The sequence below is a fragment of the Leopardus geoffroyi genome, chromosome E1 (assembly GCF_018350155.1).
Source record: "Leopardus geoffroyi isolate Oge1 chromosome E1, O.geoffroyi_Oge1_pat1.0, whole genome shotgun sequence".
NCBI classification, from domain to species: Eukaryota; Metazoa; Chordata; class Mammalia; order Carnivora; family Felidae; genus Leopardus; species Leopardus geoffroyi.
The window spans coordinates 20,556,971-20,577,307 of record NC_059330.1 but is presented as its reverse complement, the minus strand read 5'-3'; the positions used below and the strand labels follow the sequence as shown (position 1 = coordinate 20,577,307).

The window sequence follows — 20,337 nt, the reverse complement described above, 5'->3', positions numbered from 1 at the left end:
TCTGTACACATCCACTAGATCAAGGTTGCTAATTATATTGTTGTCCAGTTCTTACTAAGCTCTTAGTTTTGTCAGTGCTGAAAATGCCAAAATCTGTGATTCTGAATTTGTCTCTTCCTCCTTGTTGTATCTTCTGTTTTTGCCTTAGGTATTTTAAGACTTTATTTAGGCTTGTTCAAGTTAGAACTATTATTTCTTCCTAGTGTTTGAGTTATTTATCATTATGAAATGCCTCTCTATTTCTGTATCATTTTTTGCCTTTGCATGAATAAAACAGTTACACCACCTTCTCTCTTGGCCAGGTTTGCTGGTGTATCTTTTCCCACCCTTTTACTTTCAACGTTTCTGTAACCCTGTGTTTCAAGTATGTGTCTTGTAAGTAGCATATAGTAAGATTTGTTTTTTTATGCAATCTGACAATCTTTGTCTTTTGAATATGTCATTACTCTACATGACTTTTAATGTAGTTTCTATATGTGGCATTTAAATGGACTATCTCGTTAGTGCTTTCTGTTTGATGCTTTTGTATTTCTTTCTCTTTCCTTCTTTCTTTTAGATTGGTGATTGTGGGCAAAGAGTAAGCAAAATTCTGTTCCTTCTGCTTCACAACTAAACCTCAGTCAAATTTCTAGCTCTGTTCCCCTGTTAACCCAGTAAGGTGTATCTCGACAGTATTACTATGCAACATTTCTTATGACTTAAAAATTACCCCTTTTTGTAAATTGCATCTCCACTGAGAGAATAACAAATGTCTGGTGGAGATGATTTATGTGGGCTTCCCTGACTGTGGTGACTCCTGTATTAAGCATGTCCCTTTTAAGAACCCTGGAAGCTATGTCTTCAGACCTACATTAAGGGATATTAGATACTATGGGGCATGAGGCTTTTAAACCAAGGGTACTTTCCATGCCTGCCCCATGTGGGTCTTATCTCTTTGTCCTTAAGCTGTCACCTGACTGCTGTGTGGACTGCTGCAAGGACTGTGACACTTCTGTTGGCAAGCCATGTTTTTGAGTAGACTCATGCCACATGTGCCCATGAGTCCTTTAGTCAGAATATTTAGTTAAACCTCAGAAGGCACCCTTTCCTCACCCTCTGACCCCTGCCACTCAGTGTTGTGATTATTCTTTATTATTCTGGAAGATTTATATCATAATATTGTTTTGGTGGTTATTTGAGTGATTATAATCCCATTCTTGAATATAAAAAATCTAATACTATTTGGTACTTTTACCTCCTTCCTAGACAATGCAAGGTCCATAAAACATTTTAATTCCATTTGCCTTCCTCTCAACTTCTATGCTATTTTGGTCACGTATTATAAGTGTACATGTGTGTGTGCGTGTGCACATGTGTGCACGCGTGTGGCCAGCAAGATGACATCATCATCGTTGTTAGTACATATAGTCAGTATGTGTTTAGATTTATCCATTTATCACTTCTTTTTTCCTTTCTGTACCATTGACCTTCATCTGGGACCATTTTTCTTATGCCTGAGTTTTATCCTGTTATATTTGAAGTCTGTTGTTGACAGAGTCTCTGCTTTTGTTTACCTGAAAATATTGTATACTGTTTTCGTTTGGGAAGAATATTGTTGCTGGGTGCAAAATTCTATGTTGGCAATTTTGTCAGCACTTCAGAGATAACACTCCTTTGTCTTCTGGATCCCGTGGTTTCTTGTGAGAAGTCAGCTGTCAGTCTGTTTGTTGCTCCTTGAGGTAATGGATCTTTTCTCCTCTGGCTGCTCTTCTTTGGTAGTCAGAAGTTTTACTATGACTCTCTGAGTGTAGTGTTGTTGTTTTGTTTTGTTTTTTATCCTCCCAATTCATAGGACTTCTTCAATTTGTCTTAGTTGGGTTTTCATCAGTTTTGCAAAACTCTTGGCTATTGGCTCTTCAAATACTGCTTCTCCCCTTCTGTCTCCTCTCCTTCAGGATTTGAGTTACTCGGACCATCTCACCATAGCTACCATGCCTCTTAACCTCTCTCCTTTTGTTTCCATCTTTTCGTCTCTCCATGCTTCACTCTGGGGAATTTCTTCTCACCCACCTTCAGCTGTTCATAATCTTCCTGTCTACTGACCTACTGACTTCTCAGTTTCCATCATTGTATTTTTCAGTCCTGTGTTTTTAATTTGATTCAGTTCATTTTTTACATACATAGTTTCTGATTCTCTAAAAATTCTCAGTATTGTCTTTTGTCATCTCGAGCATGGTAAGCATAGTTAATTGTATTCTCACTATTAACTCCATTATGTGGATCCCCGCAGGTCTGTCTGTTTTGTATACTGTTTTGCTGTTTCTAATTCTTGTTATCATGGTTCCTTATGTGTCTGGGTAATTTCTATTTTGCTCCCAACATAATATTGGCAAAATTGTTTATAGAAATAACTGGAGACCTAAGTTTATGTAATCTTTCTCCAGGAAAGATTTACCTTGGCTCCTTTTAGGCAACCAAGAGCTATGCTATTTCAAGTCCCTGTGAGGGACTGCCTGCTTCTGACTCACCCTCATTGCTAGTGGCAGCCTTTTCGGATCCCAGCCCAAAGTGAGAGGGGTTTACCCATGACCTCCTCCTTTTCAGGCCCTGCTCTCTGATCTCTGTCCTGCTAGCCCCCTGAGGCTGCCAAAACCTCTACCCAGATCCCATCTGCTTCCTCTGGAGTTGGGAAATTCCCCCAGGAAAAAGGACTTCTCAGACCTGGAAACTTCCACGGTCCTGCTAGATTCTGGTCCCCATAATTCTCCACTGTCTTTAAGCAAAATTTTTTAAATATTTGAATTGCTGATTCTAGATGTCTGCAGCATGGGTGTTGGTTTAAACTAGTCTGTCATTACTGAAGTGGAAGCCCTAATACCCTCTTTTTATTTTTTATTTTTTTTAAATTTTTTTTTTCAACGTTTATTTATTTTTGGGACAGAGAGAGACAGAGCACGAACGGGGGAGGGGCAGAGAGAGAGGGAGACACAGAATCAGAAACAGGCTCCAGGCTCTGAGCCATCAGCCCAGAGCCTGACGCGGGGCTTGAACTCCCGGACCGCGAGATCGTGACCTGGCTGAAGTCGGACACTTAACCGACTGCGCCACCCAGGCGCCCCAATACCCTCTTTTTATAAATTAGATAATTAGGTCCAGAGAGACTATCATAGTTAGTTAAGAGCAGAGACAGTGAATGCCCAAGTGTCCTGATTCTGTGTGATGCTTATTCTCTTTTTTAAAATAAATACAGCTTGCTTGCTTATTTATTTATTTATTTAGATGCATTTATTTAAATTTTAGCTAATATACAGTGCAATATTGGTTTCAAGAGTAGAATTCAGTGATTCATCACTTACATACAACACTCAGTGCTTATCATAACAAGTTCCCTCCTTAATTCCCATCACCCATCTAGCCCCTCCCTCGCTGACCTCCCTCCATCAACCCTCAGTTTGTTCTTTATTGTTAAGAGTCTCTTGTGGTTTGTTTCTCTCTCTTTTCTTCCCCACCTCTTCCCATATGTTCATCTGTTTTGTTCTTAAATTCCACATATGAGTGAAATCATATAGGATTTGTCTTTCTTTGGCTGACTTATTTCAGTTAGCATAATGTTATTCTAGTTCCACCCATGTCGTTGCAAATGGCAAGATTTCATTCTTTTTGGTGGCTGAGTAATATTCCATTGTGTATATATACCACATCTTCTTTATCCATTCATCAGTTGATGGCCATTTGGGCTCTCTCCATAGTTTGGCTATTGTTGATAATGCTGCTATAAACATTAGGGTGCATGTGCCCCTTTGAATCTGTATTTTTGTATCCTTTGGGTAAGTACCTAATAGTGTAATTGCTGGATCATAGGATAGTTCCATTTTTAGTTTACTGAGGAGCCTCCATACTGTTTTCCAGAGTGGCTGCACCAGTCTGCATTCCCACCAGCAGTGCAAGAGGGTTCCCCTTTCTCCGAATGTGATGCTTATCCTGTTACAGCACTGCCAAAGTGTACAGATAGATTTAGTAGCATTTTGATATTTGCTGTGCTAGTGACACTTAGTTTATTCATCAAGCAATAAAAGCCCTATAGCCCTCACATAAATAGGACCCCCACCTCCCTTCCCCATCCCATTAAGGTTGTTTTAAATTTACTTAAACTTTTAAAAAGTGAGCCACACTGGGGCAGCTGGATGGCTCAGTTGGTTAAGTGTCCGACTTCGGCTCAGGTCATGATCCCACGGTTCATGAGTTCCAAGCCCGTGTCAGGCTCTGTGCTGACAGCTCAGAGCCAGGAGCCGGCTTAAGATTCTGTGTCTCCCTCTCTGTGCCCCAAACCCCAATCATGCTCTGTTTCTCCTACCCTTTCGCTCTCAAAAATAAATAAGCATTACAAAAAAAAAAAAAAAGATTTTAAAAGGGAGCTGCAGTCTTTCCCTATAAATCTTCCTTTACAGATTCAGTGAACGTTTTGTCACTCATCACTATTTGTAAGATTCTGCTTGTACTTTATAACAATATCGATCCTTTGCTTAATACCTAAGCCAAGGATTGGTGTTCCAGAATAGGGAAGAAGTATCAGTTGTCTGTTAATTGATAACAAACCACCCTCAAATCTAGTGCCTCGAACAACAGTTTATTGTGTCTCATGATCTGGGGGGTTCACGAGCCAGTCCTGCTGGGCTCACCAGGTGGCTGTGGTCAGCTGAGGTTACATGGTCTAAAATGGCTCACTCACATGCTGGGTGACTGGGATACCTTGGCCTCTTTCTTCATCTAGTTTTTAGTCCTGGATTTCTTCACATGATGGAAGAAGTGTTCCAAAAGTTCAAAGCCTCTCAAGGATGAGTCGCCACAAATAACCCAGTATCACTTCTGCCATATTCTGTTGGGTAAGACACATCACAAGGGCAGCCCAGATCCCAGGAGTGGGGTGGAAAATTCACCTCTCGTTGGGAGGTACAGCAAAAAGCTGTTTGTTTTTTAAATCTGCCACAGATGTGATGAAAAGAGGCAGGTATGCCAGGCAGAATAATGGGCTCTGCATTTCAGCTCCAGGTCTCTGTGACCCCAACAGAGTGTCCTACAATTCAGTTCAATCCTGACACTAACTACCCAGAACAGCCAGATGAAGAGATACACAGAGCAACAAGGTCTGGAGGGTCTGGGCATCCAGAGAGCAAGAGCCTCTGCCCCTGTGGAGATAGGGTCCATCATCCTCCCCATGGGATGATATGTTCGCCAACCAGAAAGCTCCTTGGAGCCTCGGTGTCTGAGTTTTTTAAAATCGGGGTTTTATGACCTAAGCATGACTGGTGAAATCTTGAGTCTGTGATTGGACTCAACCTGCAGCCTTCCTCCCCTCCCTGGAGGTCAGGCTGCTGAAAGTCCCATCCCTCTAATCCTGTGGAGGGTTTTTGTGATGACTACATTCCCCCCCCCCCCCCCCACCTCGTCCTGGAGCTGTCTGGGAACTGGGTCTGAGTTGTTTCATTAGCATAACAAAGATACTCCTACCACTGAGGAAATTCCAAGGGTTTTAGAAGTTCTGTGGTAGAAACCTGGGACAAAGTCCAGAGAGGCGGGGGTGGGGGTTGAGATTTTATTAGAGCCCCCCAAGGTTGTCCATGCCTGACTCCCCAGAACATGTAAACATGTTATGTTGCATGACAAGGTGGAATGAAGGTTGCAGATGGAGTAAAGACTGCTGATTTTCGACCTCAAAATAAAGACATTCTCCTGCATTATCCAAGTAGGCGCTATGTAAATTTAAGAGTCCTTCAAAGGGAAAGAAGGATGCAGAAGAGTCAGAAGCAGGGAGATGGTATATCATTCAAAAGACTCAATAGGCTGTTCATTACTGGCTTTCAAGATGGAAGGAGGCCATAAGCCAAGAAATGTGGGCAGCCTCTAGAAGCTGGAAAAGATAAGAAAGTGGGTTCTCTCTAAGAGTCTCTAGAAAATAAGAGCCCTGCTGACACCAGGATTTTTAGCCCAGCGAGAACCATCTTAGACTGCTGACCTCCAGAACTGTATGAGAATACATTTGTGTTGTTTTAAGCCACTAAATTTGTGGTGCTGTCAAAAAGCGACCTCCCTGTTTCAGAGCCGAAGTATAACTCGAAGATAGAGTTTGGGATAAAGGGGAATGACAGCTTTATTGCGCAGCAGGCCAGGGCCTTCAAAAACTGCAAGCCCTCCCAGAGGAAGGGGCTGGGGCGTTTTATAGGGACACACAGGATCTAGCCTGTTCTGACAGCAGTTGTGTGGGTGATACCAGCCCCCTTCCTCGTGTCTTTAGGCTGGGTACCAAGTTCCTGGAGCAAAAGGCTAAGAAGGGAGGAGGGAGGTTTGCGGAAGAGACGAAGAAGGTTCCTTTAAGATCCAACCTCACTGGAGCGTTAGTGCAGCCGTTTTGATTTGTGTTCAACTTTGTGCTTTTAAGCAGTCTCCGTGGTAATCTGCAGCAGCAGCAATAGAAAACCAATACAGTAGGGCCTAGAAGAAGGAAGAAAGTGGCATTCTTTTTTCATCATGGAAAGTAGCATGATAAGTCTATACTTGGAGCTTCCTGTGTAGATGTTGAAAACTCACTCCGTTCAGAATGCAAGTAACTTCTCATTCTTCAAATCTCTCCTACTTCTTAAATTATTTACTACTACTTTTTACCTCCAGCCCACAGTGGAGCTCAAAATTGCCTAATTATCTACAGAAGACTCTATCTCTTAATTAAAGTGCATCTGTGTGTCTGCTAGGTAATAGATCAGAGAAGGGAACGTAACTCTTTACTCTGCAAGTAGGATACATTTGACCTCCTTGATTCATCCAGTGATAATTTGTTACCTTCAGCAGACCAGGATCTATGCCAGCACAGTTTTATACTTAAAAGGAGTTATGATCTGATGCATGGTACAAAACTTAATTGGCCCAAAGGGAGGGATTTCTTGCTAGGCTCTTTCTTAGAGTCCCTGACACCTACAGGAGGTTTTGCAACTTCTCTCCTTATAAATTTTAATCTCGTTTTCAAAAGCACAAACTACTGTGATGATGTCAGTGGTGGTGATGATGGTGGCTGACACTATGGAGCACTTGCCATGTGCCAGGGCTGTGCTTACGTTGCACATTCTTCATGGCAGTTCATCTTTAGCACGGCTCCTGCCTCTTTCTATTAAATTACTCTTTCTAGTACTTTTTAACTTTCTTTCTGTCAAGACACATAAACTCAATGTTTACATGTCTCAACTGTTTACCCCTTAGTTTTATCCCCTTTCTACAATTCCTGATGATTCCTAAAATATAATAAAGCAAAATTTTAGCTAAATGCACAAGAACTTCCAGTCTTGAAGGAGAAGGAAGAATAACTATTCCCAAGTTTATGTCTGAGAAATTGGAGGCACTGAGCTTAATTTGACACAATTAACACTGATTACACATTAGCATCCTTAGTTTGGGATTTTTCTCCAGTGAAACTTACCATTTGCTGATTTATTTCTTTAGGAGCCCTATTATGTACGTTGCATCAAACCCAATGACAAGAAATCCCCACAGATATTTGACGATGAGCGCTGTCGCCACCAAGTAGAGTATCTTGGACTACTGGAAAATGTGAGGGTGCGGCGGGCGGGGTTTGCCTTCCGCCAGACCTACGAGAAGTTTCTTCACAGGTGAGAATGGACTAAACAAAGAACCTGGCAGACCCTGAGAACTCCGGAGTGCTCCCTGTGTGTGACGCTTCGTCAGCACGTGTCAGATAGTCTAAATATCTGTTGAAAGAATAAGAGTTGAGGGAATAGCAAATATGAAAGACTTTCTCAGAGTCAGCAGGAGACTCTCCCTGAGTCTGCAGTTTATGGGCCGTGAGAAAAGATTCATTCTTTGGGGAGAAGATGTGGGCCGTATAGCATGGGAGGAAGATCATGGACTCGGAGGCACATCTGGGTTGGAATCCGGGGTATGCCACTCATTTGCGGTGTGATCTTAGGCCAGAAATTTAATGTCCGACTCTGTTTCTGCATCTATAAAATGAGTATAATACTACCTCATTAAATTAGCCTAACTAAAAAAGCTAGGTGCCTGGCACATAATGGATGCTCAATTAATGCTGCTTTGTCATTACCAGTATTAGTAATTATCATAACAACAAAATATTAAGCAATTAATCATGAAGACCTTGAAATTAGTCTACCTGGTTTGAATTCTGGCCTTGCTATTTCTTAGCTTTTTGACCTTGGGCAAATCACCTAATCTTTCAATGCCTCTGTTTCCTCATGTATAAAATGGGGGTAATAATAGTAACTACTTTTCAGGGTTTCTGGAGCATTAAATAAGATTATATCTATATCCATATCCATATCCATATCCATATCTATATATCTATATCTATAAAGCACTTAGAATAGAACCTGGCATGGGGCGCCTGGGTGGCTCAGTTGGTTGAGCGTCCGACTTCAGCTCCGGTCATGATCTCACGGCTCGTGAGTTCGAGCCCCGTGTCAGGCTCTGTACTGACAGCCCAGAGCCTGGAGCCTGCTTCGGATTCTGTGTCTCCCTCTCTCTCTCTGCCCCTAACCCACTCTCATTCTTTCTCTGTCTCTCTCAAAAATGAATAAACATTAAAAAAATTTTTTTTAAATAGAACCTGACATATAGCAGTCATTCACTATATGTAAGATATCATCACTGCTGTTATTTATTGTTAGTCATGATGATGATAGCGGACAACTGGGACCCATCAAGTCCCTTTAAATTCCATCTGTTTATTTATCTAAAAACATTCATTGAACATTTTCTACAGACTACAGATTCCACAAAATGTGAATAAATAGATAAAATATTGGTTGGTCAGAAGAGTCTCTAAGGAGATGATGCTGACAGGAACCAGCCATACAGAGGTCAGAGAGAGGGGCAGGTAGGGCAGAGGGAACAGTGAGAGAAAGGCTCTACTGTAGTGGTAAGTGTGGTATGTTAGGTAGCAAATGTAGCCATGTGGTTGGAGGCTGCTCACTGACAGGGCAGTGGTGTAAGATGAAATCAGAGAGGTGGACAGGGGCCAGATCATGTCAAATTCTGTAATCCAGACTAAACAATTGCGATTTTGGCTAAATGTGGTGGGAACCCGTTGGTGGATTTGAAGCCAGGAGCAACACAATCTTACAGTTATCTGAGGAGATACTGTGGCTGCTGTGTGGATAGGAAGCGAGGTGACATTTAGGGATGTCACTGTAGGAGCCCAGGGAAGGGGGCTTGATAGCACCTTGAGCAAGAGATTCTTACAGATCCAAGGGTACGGACAGATTTGAGGTATGTCTTAGGGGAAAATTGGCAAGGCTTGCTCACGGATTGGCTGGATAAGAGAGGAATAGAGAGGAACAGAGGGTGACAATTAGGTTTTGGCATGAGCATCTGGGTAAGCATAGTGCCATATGCCGACAAAAGACAGGGGAAGAGAGAAGCTTGAGGAGGTCGTGGAACAGGGGCAAAGACAGAACTGAGATTTGTCTGTTGACCATTAGGTTTGAAATGGCTACTAAAAATCTAGGTAGAAACATTAAGTAAGTTACTAAACACACATATCTGGAGCTCCGGGAGGAAGCGCAGGCTGGAGATGAGATGCTGGAGTAGTTAATGTAGACGTCCTATATAAAGTCTTAGAGCTGGATACATGAGAAGGAGCCCATTCAGATCCTGTGCGATCTGACAGGAAGGAACCACCGAAGAGAAGAGAAGGAGCAACCAGTGAGGTAGATGAGATGCCAGGGGAGGGTTATGTCACAGAAGCCGAAAGAAGATGGTATTTCAAAAAGAAAAAGCAGAGTCGCCAGATCAAATGTTGCTGCGCAATCAAGTAAGATAAAGGCAGAAGCTTAAGCATTAGATTTGGCAACATGGGGGTCAAGGGAGAATAGGTTGTGCAGAACCCGATCTGAACAGGTTGGGAAGGCGAAGCGAGAGGCCAGATGCCCGTAGACAACTCAAGTATCCATGCCGTGAATGAGGGCAGGAAGAATGGAAGGAAGCAGGAGCAGGAGTGGGATGTGAGGTCAGGAGACACTAGGGAATGTATGCAGGTGGGGCTGACGCGGAACAGAGGGAGAACCTGGTGGTGCAGGAGAAAGGGAGGTCATTGTCATCACCGTGATATCCCTGAGAAGGCAAGGCTCAGAATCCCAAGCACAGGTGGAAGGTTTGTCAGCTCTAGGTCAGAGCGGGGACACTTCCCCCATAGCAACAGGACAAAAGACAGAGAATACGAATACGGATGCAGAAAGGCCCAAAAGCTGGCTGATGAACATGTTCCTATCTGACTGCTTCTGTGTCCTTAATCAAGTATGAGGCGAGACCAGGAGTGGAGAGTGAGGACAAGGAGGGGTGGTGTGGGAGGTTTGAGGGGAAGTAGGAAATCTCATTTTGGAGAGTGGGAAAGCACAGGTTCATACGGAAGGATTGCCACCAGGAAGATCTGAGTGTCCGTGTGAGATCTGAGGTTATAAATGGACAGTGAGGCGACCAGCGTTACTGTTTTTCTCCACCGGTGTTCAGCTGCCTTTGCACAGAAGTGAAAGAGATTGCGCTAAATGGAGACCCCCTAGAATGAGTAAAGCACAGTAGCCTGGAAAATTCGAATTTGATTTGACATCGATCAAAAGGTCATGCTCAAAACTGACCATCTTCCTTATTAAAATCATACTGTTCTTTAGACTTGGTGTTTCATTTGCTTATTGAGGCTGTAAAGTTGGAATGTTTTCATGAATAGAGATGTGTTCATTCTGAGTCTTGATTTCAAACAGTGTAGAATTATGTTAGAGAGATTGCTTGTCTGCTGTTATTACTCTTAGAATTGTAGCAACTGCTCAGTCAGAATTTGTTATTTTGTTACCACCCATAAAAAAATCAGAAATTAAAATGAGCAGGGTGGGGGCTGGGTAACTATAGGACGGGGCTGAACCGAAAATGTGTGATCGTGAGACACATGATCCGACTCCATGAGCCGTGGAGAGTAGCTGAGGTAAGAGAACAGTAAGCAAGCAAGCTTGACTTGGAGGAGACAAGGAATTTTGTAAGTGCATACATATCTTCTACATTCAACTCAGGAGGGTTTGGTGTTTTTTTCTTGGCATGAGACACATGCCATAAGGATGGGAATATGTTTTCTAAAACATACATAAAAATACAATAGGAAAGATCAGAAAGAACCTGTGAATTTCAAATAAGGGCGGTCTTAGCAGTGTAAGCTTAAATCCACTTCTACCCCAAGAACATCTGATGTTCCCAAATAATGTAAATTGTGTGTCTTTAAAACCAAGAAAATGCACAACCACGCTATGGAATCAAGAAGGCTGGGGGGGGGGGGGGGGAGGGGGGGTCGTCTCAGTGAACTTGGAAATAGGACTCCCTCCTAAATCTGATGTGAAACAGATGGGAAGACCCAGGTACAACCAAGGTTGCAGTTTTAAGGAAAGACTGCCTTTGCCATTCGGGAAGCCATCCCGGCTGCTGTGCTGGAGTTTGCCACAGTGGCCAGGACAAGGGAGACATCGTAGGCACAATGGCCAACACCCAGGAAGCAACAGTAGCCACTTGACTAGAGGTCAACCAAGGCCAAGATGTACACAGAAGGACTCTATGGAAGTAGACGAGATCACAGCCAAATGTCTGAGAGAGACCAGACAATGAAAAAGAGACAGTAATCTCAACAGATGCAGAACCTCACCCCTGAGGAATCAGACCAAGGAGTAAATGGCATTGGAATAAGCCTGTTTAATATTTTCAGAGAGAGGAAGGAGAGAAATTATGGTCCTATAATAGGAATATGAAGTTAGAAACAAGAACAGGTAAATATTGAAAAGAATCATTAGAGGGGCACCTGGGTGGCTCAGTTGGTTAAGCGTCTGACTCTTGGTTTCAGCTCAGGTCATGATCTTGCGGTTTGTGAGTTCGAGCCCCACATCGGGCTCTGAGCTGATAGTGTGGAGTCTGCTTGGGATTCTCTCTCTCCCTCTCTCTCTCTCTGCCCCTCCCCTGCTTGCTCTCTCTGTCTCTCTCAAAATAAATAATTTTTTTTAAAAAGAATCATTAGAGATTAAACACATTCAGAATAAACACAACTGAAGAGAGAATTACCCATCAGTAGGAGAATGAGTCAGCAACTTGTCGGATAATTGTACAGTGGCTACTAACCAGCGTTAGAGGGAATGAATAACACATTATGTTGAGAAAAAAGATAAGTCACAAAAGAATACATACTTTATGCTGCCACTTATATGAAGTTCAAGAACAGATAGAAACCAGGACAGGAGTGAGTTCTGGAGTGGGGAAACTGATGGAGAAGGAGAGCCAGGAGCTCTCTGAGATTGTGGAGATATTCTGCATCTTAACGGATGTCAGTTTTAAGGGTGTATACATTGTTCAAAACTTGATGAGTTGTATACCTAAATGTGTGCATTTTACTGCATGTACATTTTACCACAATTTAAAAAAGTTAAACTTCTTTTAAAAAGCAAATTAGTGAGCTGGAAGATCAAGTTCGAAGACTTCTTCCAGATCTCACGACAGAAAATGAGATGGGAGATGCTAAAGAAAGCTCAGACAGTACATAAGCTTCATCCAGGAGTGCCAACACCTGTTCAGCAGGAGTGAGAGGAGCGGAGAGAAGAGGGGGGACGCACTGTATGAACAAATGGTGGCCAGGAATTTTCCTGACCCAAAAAAAAAGACAGAAATCTTCAGACTGAACGAATACCTTCAGTGTAAAGCATGTGAATTTTTTAAAAAAATGAAACCTAAGTACATTATGTTCACTTTTAGAATGTTAAGAGATAAAGAGAGATACTTAGAGCTCCTAAAAAAAAAAGAGAGACAAAAAATACTACCAGGGAATGAGAATCATATGGATATCAGACTTCTCATTAGCAACATATGATGCAAATAGACAAAGCGGCAATATCTTGACAGTGAGGGGAAGTGAACTTTATACTTAGAATTTTATTCCGTGCCAAATTATCATTTAAGAGTCTGAGTACAATAAAAATATTTTCTGACATATATAGGTTCAAAGAGTTTAGTATTCATAGATCCTCTCTAAAAAGTCTTCTAGAGCAAAAGGAAAAATAAATGCAGAAGAGAAAAATGGAATGCAAAAAGTAATATTGAACAAATCAGTAAAACTTTTGTTGCATCTAAAAACATATCAACTGTAAGCGCGGGGCGGGGGCGGGGGGAGTCTTTGGTAATAATCTGGAACAAAAATTAAAATTGGGATGAGAAGTATAAAGAAGTAAAGACTTTTGTGCTGTTTATGGGAAGGATATAGATGGTAATTAACTAGACAGGAAAATATAAGCATATATTTTCATATAAATATATAACTTTTAGATATTAAAAATATTAAGATAATGATAATAGTGGCTAACATTGTGAAGTGCTCACTGTATATACTAGGCACTATTTTTCTTTTTTTTTCAAAAGTTTATTTATTTTGAGAGAGAGAGTGCAGGAGTACCTACATGCATGTGAGTGGGGGAGGGGCAGAGAGAGAACTAGGCACTGTTTTGAGAGCTCTGCATGTAGTTAAGTCACTGGAAGTGACAACCAGATAAGGAGAAGATGGTACCCCCCATTTTATGCAGATGAGGAAACTGAGGCACAGGAAGGTTAAGAAATTGCCCCAGGTCACAGAGCCAGGACGTGGTGGAGCCATATTTGAACTTGAGCAGTTGACTTCTGAGCCCACCATCTTTAACAGTGCATTGCCTCACAGTTGAATGGATGGCTCTCAAATCAAAGGAGAAAATAAAATGAAATGAAGAAAACTCAAGTCTATCCAAGAGAAAATGGCAAAAAGCAAACAGAAAGCACAACTAATAGAAAATATGAAAGAAGTTGGGAAACCTGAAACATACTAATAATCATAATAAACGTATTAAACTTAACTTTTAAAAGACAGAATTGTGGAAAGACAAGTCTACGTAATTGATGATTATGTGAGTTGAGATTAGGTCCTCTCTAGAATCATCTAGAAAGGGTGTCGTATGAGACAGTGGGGTATGCATCTGGGAAAAATAGCCCATTTCACTCTGCAGACTGTGTTTATCATCCACTTTACATAAAATGAATTTGTTCAAGTTGAGAAATTGCCATTTTATTTTATTGTCCTACTGACTGAACGAATTAACAGTATGACATGGGGTGGGATAGATAGTGTGTAGGAAGGACATTGGACTAATGTTTCCAATGATGTTAGGAGAAAAAAATAATATTTCCACTCTGAATTTTTACAGATTTTTTGAAGCTGGGATTGAACCTAAATTTTTACTTGTCACTTTTCCTTGTTTTTATTTCTTTTATTGAAATAAGAGAAGGAGTTTAAATGTTCTGATAACCTGCTAAAGTCTTTCAGGGAGATAATAACTAGTTGTCAGGAAGCACAGGAGTTCAGCTTTTTAATCCACAAGTTCAGGATGCTGGTTTCCTGGAGAACTGGGGTCCATGCCATTTTATCAACTGGGAAGAAAGGAAGAACACCTTAGCTGAGCGCTATGGCAGAGAAGTTGCTTCCAGTTTCTACAGTGTGCCTAAAACTTCAAACACACCATCACTACCTGTATTATAGCCCAGATGTTGACTCTTATTCCAGTTTTATAATGAATGTGGGATGCTTCTGATTTTGTTTCCTTTCTTCATATGGTGTATTACCTCTGTCTTCATAGTTGAATGATTGTATTTGGTTTCTGTTTCTCTCCCTATGGGGCAGGTGAATAGGCTTTTAAGTGTATAGAGAGGAATAATGGGAATTGATGGTCGATGAAAGATCAAGAAAAGACTCAAGGATTAGAAGGAGCCAGCCTTTCAAGTAGTGGATTAACAAGCATTGTAGGCAATGGGAACAGCATATGCAAAGGCTTTGAAGCCAGAAAGAGGCAACCACATTATAGGTCCCTAAAGAAGTCCAGGGTGATTGGAGTATTGTGCTAAAAGAGGAGAGCAGTAAAAGATAAAAATGATGTACGGCTTTTTAGAAAACCACTGAGGCAGCTGAGCATACAGAATGGATTGGGGAAGAAATGGAAAACAATTCAGGAGTCTATAGTAGTAAACTTGATGGTAGCTTGAATTAGGATTGTGGCCGTAAAGATGAGAATAGTTGAATTTTAAATATATTTTGGAGGTAGATCCAAAAGAATTTGATGATGAATTAGAAGGACAGATAGAGAAGAGAAGGGATCAAATTACAATTCACAGGATTTTGGCTTTAGTAACTGAGGGCATTGAAGTGGGAAAGAGTGAAAGAGAAATATAAAATGCCCTCAAGATTTATGTAGGCATTGGATGTATGCATCTGAAGCTCAGAATTGAGAGCTTGGCATGGATAATAAATTCATGAATTGAAAACTAAAGTGGATAGAGGGGCATCTGGGTGGCTCAGTCAGTTAAGCATCTGACTCGTGATTTCAGCTCAGGTCATAATTTCATGGTTTGTGAGTTTGAGCCCTGAGTAGAGCCCTGTGCTGGCAGTGTGGGGCCTGCTTGGGATTCTCTCTCACTTTGCCCTTCTCCTGCTTGCTTTCTCTCTCTCTCTCTCTCTCTCTCTCTCTCTCTCTCTCTCTCTCACACACACACACACACACACACACACACACACAATAAATAAACAAACAAAGTGGATGGAATAGATGAGGTCATGTGGGGAGTTTTATGTAGAACAGGACCTATTACGAGCCCTGGGCTGCACCAACATTTTGGGGTCCAGTAATGGAGGAGAAGTAGCCAGAAAATGAGACTGAGAAGAAATATCCAGAGAGACAGAAGAAAACCAGGGAGAGCATGGTGTCATGGAATCTAAGAAAAGAGAGATAAATCAAGAAGAAGGGATTAGAAGCCACTTAGATGTCTGTTTTATCTCAACAAGAAACGTGTAAAACCTGGGAAGGCCATTTAAAGACTCCCAAGAAGCACAAGAGTAGACTTGCACAAATGGAAAGGTATCCCTTGTTCTTAGATGAGACAGTTCCACATCATAGATAAATTTAATGAATTTAATGTGGGAACCCAGTAAAAATGCCAGCAAGGATTTCTTTGTTTGTTTGTGATTATTTTCCTCTGGAAACTATGCAAATTGATTCTAAAGGTCATATCGAAAAATAAACATGCAGGAGTAGCTAGAAAGACCCTTTAAAAAGAAAAGGATGAGGAGAGACCATCAGATATTAAAAAATACTTTAAGACATCTGTGATTAAAACCACATGGGACTGGGGCGCCTGGGTTTCAGTCGGTTGAGCTTCCAACTCTGTTTTGGCTCAGATCATGATTTTGTAGTTCATGAGTTTGGGCATCGCCTCAGGCTCTGTGCTAGTGGGTGGTGCAGAGCCTGCTTGGGTTTCTCTCTTCCTCCCTCTCTCTGCCCCTCCCCCACTCACACTCTCTCTCTCAAAAAACAAAACAAAACAAAACGGGACTGATGCACAGATGAACAAGGCAGTGAAACAGACCAGAATGTCTGTGATAATAATAATAACTAGAAATAAACTGAAGTACATACAACAATTTAGTATATGATTAAAATGGCATATTAAATCACAGGGAGAAAGATGGGACTTTTTAGTAAATAGTGTTGGAACAGTTGGGTGACCACTTGACAAAAGATTAAAGTTGGATCCATTTCTCACACCGTATACCAAAATAAACCCCAAATGGCTGAAAGATTTAAATGTAGACAATGAAAGCATCCAACTACTAGAAGAACTCCTAAGTGAATTATTCTGTCGCCTGAGTAGGAAGAGAGCCTTTCTTGCTATGGATTAAAATTCAGATGTAATATATGAAAAAAAATTACTAAATTTGGCTACATGTAGTAAACAACTTGGCACTGGGGGAAAACAGTGCTTTGGTAGGCAGCCTTCTGAGATGGCCCCAGCCTTCAGAGATCCCCACCTCTCTGTACTCATGCCCTTGGTAATCCCCTCCCGGTGGCAGAAGTAATAGAATGTCACTTTTTTCAAAGTTTCTTTATTTTGAGAGAGAGACAGAGAGAGAGCAAAGGAGGGGCAGGGAGAGAGGGAGAGAGAGAATCCCAAGCAGGCTCTGTGATGACAGCGTAGGTCTCGCTCTCACAAAGCGTGAGATCATGACCTGAGCCACAATCAAGAGCTGGACGCTTAACCGACTGAGCCACCCACATGCCCCTAGAATGTCACTTTTGAAAGCAGGCTGTGACTCTTGCTCAGTTTCATTCCTGAGAAGCTAGTGTGTAGTGAGCCACCTTACGAGGGGCCAACATGGCTGCTTGCACCTAGAAACACAATTTGCTTTTGTGTATTGATCTTATATGCTTGGTTTTCTTTTAGTGATAATAGTGTTTATCTGCAAATCTGCTTGATTTCCTCTGAAGCAGGTCATAATGTTCATTTTGTTCCTTCCCCAATCATATACCAGTTTGTTTATGGTTCTCACTAATGCCATGATTGGGGTATCCCTTGTCTTATTTCTGTTTATGAGAGAATTTGCAAAGGTAACCCATTTATGAATGGTATTTGCTGTAAGTTCTTGGTAGGTGAGCCTGTATTAAATTAAGAAAATACTCCTCTGGTTTAGTAAGAGTTGTTATCATGAAGGAGTATTGTATCTATTAAAGTCTTTTTCTACATCTCTTATCAGATTAATGAATAGAATTCATTACTAAGTTGTTTTTCTATGAACTGTCTTGAATTTATTGAATATTTTTGAATAGTTTTTCTGTATCTGTTGAGACCATAAGGTTTTCTCCATTAACATATGCCCTGTTCATTTTTTCACACAGATACAAGATGATCTCCGAATTCACCTGGCCCAACCATGACCTCCCTTCAGACAAAGAGGCTGTCAAGAAGCTGGTTGAACATTGTGGTTTTCAGGATGATGTGGCTTATGGGAAAACCAAAATTTTCATTCGAACACCCCGAACACTGTTTACCTTGGAAGAACTCCGTGCCCAGATGCTTGTGAGGATTGTCCTCTTTCTACAAAAGGTAGTTTTATGTTTTATATATAAGGATCAGCTCTTGCTTTTATGTTCTCAAAAATTTATTGAATGTTTTCTTTGATTCAAGAAATGTTCATGATGGTATATTCTTTGTATCGGTGCATATCTTACAATGTTTTCTGTTGTCTTCACACATGGGAAATTTATTTGGCTGCCTGAGCTCAAAATTATTCTATCCTCAAAACTCAAGGCATTTTATCTTCTGATATTTAAAGTTGGAGGGATGTCTGAAGCAGCCAGCTTTCTGTCTCTTGTTATTTTCTGAGTTTTTTCCCTCAGCTTAACTGGGTAAAGGGCTTTTTTTTTTTTTACCTTGTAATTCAGAAGTTTTGTCAATGTGTTTGACACCCCCTCCTCACCCGTCATTACCCACCACCAGCACTTGACTCAAGAGTGGGGTAGTGACGTAAAGCTCAGTGGATTGTAGTATCTGTCATAATTCTGCGCAGGGCCTCCTTCTCACTTCATTCACTCACTCATGTTTTTCTTCTTGTATGCCATACCTATTTCCATACCTTCCATATGGGCCATTTTAAAATAAAAAGTTATAGATGGGTATTTTTAAAACTCTTGTGCCTCTGTGAGAATTTTCTGTGGGATATGTACCAGGAGAAAAGCTGCTGGGCCATAGGGTGTACATAGACCTGATTGGTATAAATAGTGCCCGTTTTCTCCCCGGGAGGACTCCCAGTTTGCATGGCCACCAGCTCCCTGTGGGAGTTACCGAGTGCCCACATCCAGACTCGTACCTTCTAGCCACCTCAATTTTGCAAGACTGATAGGTATAATCTCTCATTGTTCTTTTACTTTGTATTTCTCTGGTTACCATTGAACCTGAGCATCTCATTAAATGCTTGCTTGCTTTTGGGGTCTTCCTATAAACTGCCAGTTTGTATCCTTTGTCTGTTTTTCTCCTGGAGCTGGCATCATTTTCTTGTTGATTAGTGGGAATTCCTTGAATATTTTGGACATTAATCACTTTTTCACGTTAGACATTTTAAATTTTTTTTTTTATTTTTATTTTTTTATTTTTTTTTTTTAAATTTTTTTTTCAACATTTATTTATTTTTGGGACAGAGAGAGACAGAGCATGAACAGGGGAGGGGCAGAGAGAGAGGGAGACACAGAATCGGAAACAGGGTCCAGGCTCTGAGCCATCAGCCCAGAGCCCGACGCGGGGCTCGAACTCACGGACCGCAAGATCGTGACCTGGCTGAAGTCGGACGCTTAACCGACTGCGCCACCCAGGCGCCCCTCACGTTAGACATTTAAATACATCCTATTCTGTAGGTGTTCTCATGAACCGTATCTGTCGTATGCTTTGTTGAAGAGAATCCTTAATTTTGATGTAATCAATTCTTTGCCTTATGTTTTGTTGAAGAAGGCTCTCCTTGTCTCCAAGTCACAAAGACACTAGCCTCTGTTTTCTCCACTGAACTGTATACTTGGATCTTCCACATTTAGATCTTGAATTCATTTAGAACCTGTCTACATATTTGGTTTTACGTAGGTATCCGGTTTCATTTTCTTCACTATAGTGAACTGTTTTCTCAGTACCATCTACTAAACAGTGTGACCTTTTCCCATTGATTTGTGGGGCAACACTTAACAACTGTCGTTGTATATATTCCATCTCTGAATGTTGTATTTATACAGTTGCCCATTTTTACATTGATGCCACGTGGTTTTTATTGCAGTATGTCTTAGTGGATAGTAGAATAAGTTGTCTTCTCTACTCTTCTTTATGAAGGTGGATTAACCTATACATAGACCTTGATTTTGCAAAATAAAACAAATTAATATGTGTTTATGGGGATTCATTAAATTCAACAATAATTTTTATTAGGATTGCATTGTATTTATAGATTAATTTGAAAGAATTAACATTCTGATAGTATTAAATCATCTTAAGAGTACAAAATGGGCTTCTTTAAATCATTTCTTTGACCTTTAGATTTAGGGAGAGGCCTTATGAATTCATGGTTAATTCCTAGATTGTTTTTGTTACTGCTGTGAATTTTTTACATGCCAGTGTTGGTACAGAGAAATAATATGGGCTTATGTTGGTTTATCTGTATCCAGAATGAAACCTTTGTTGATCCTGTTAGTTTTTCTGGGGAATTGATTATATCATGTGCAAATAATGAAGGTTTTCTCTTCCTTCCCAATTGCCAACAGGTTTCTAAGTTTAGGTCTCTTTCATGTATTTTGCCTAGAACTCAGAAAATCTTTTGGAGTAGCACACTAAATTCTATTTCATCCTGAAACAGTTTTTCTATTAACTGTTGTTTTGTTTTGTTTCTTGTATTGCCTTTACTCAGATCTGTGTTATGCAGTTGGTGTCTGTTTTCTG

The 20,337-nt window shown here is 41.0% G+C and overlaps 1 protein-coding gene across 3 annotated transcripts in view; it reads left to right on the top strand.

Annotated features, from left to right (window-relative positions):
* MYO1D (myosin ID) overlaps positions 1 to 20,337 on the top strand; it is a 368,653-nt gene that overhangs the window by 147,450 nt on the left and 200,866 nt on the right. For all 3 annotated transcript variants that reach the window (XM_045488082.1, XM_045488080.1, XM_045488083.1), the window contains exons 15-16: positions 7,468 to 7,634; positions 17,763 to 17,970. In XM_045488082.1, the coding sequence (XP_045344038.1) occupies positions 7,468 to 7,634; positions 17,763 to 17,970 (375 nt within the window). The remainder of the gene's footprint in view (positions 1 to 7,467; positions 7,635 to 17,762; positions 17,971 to 20,337) is intronic.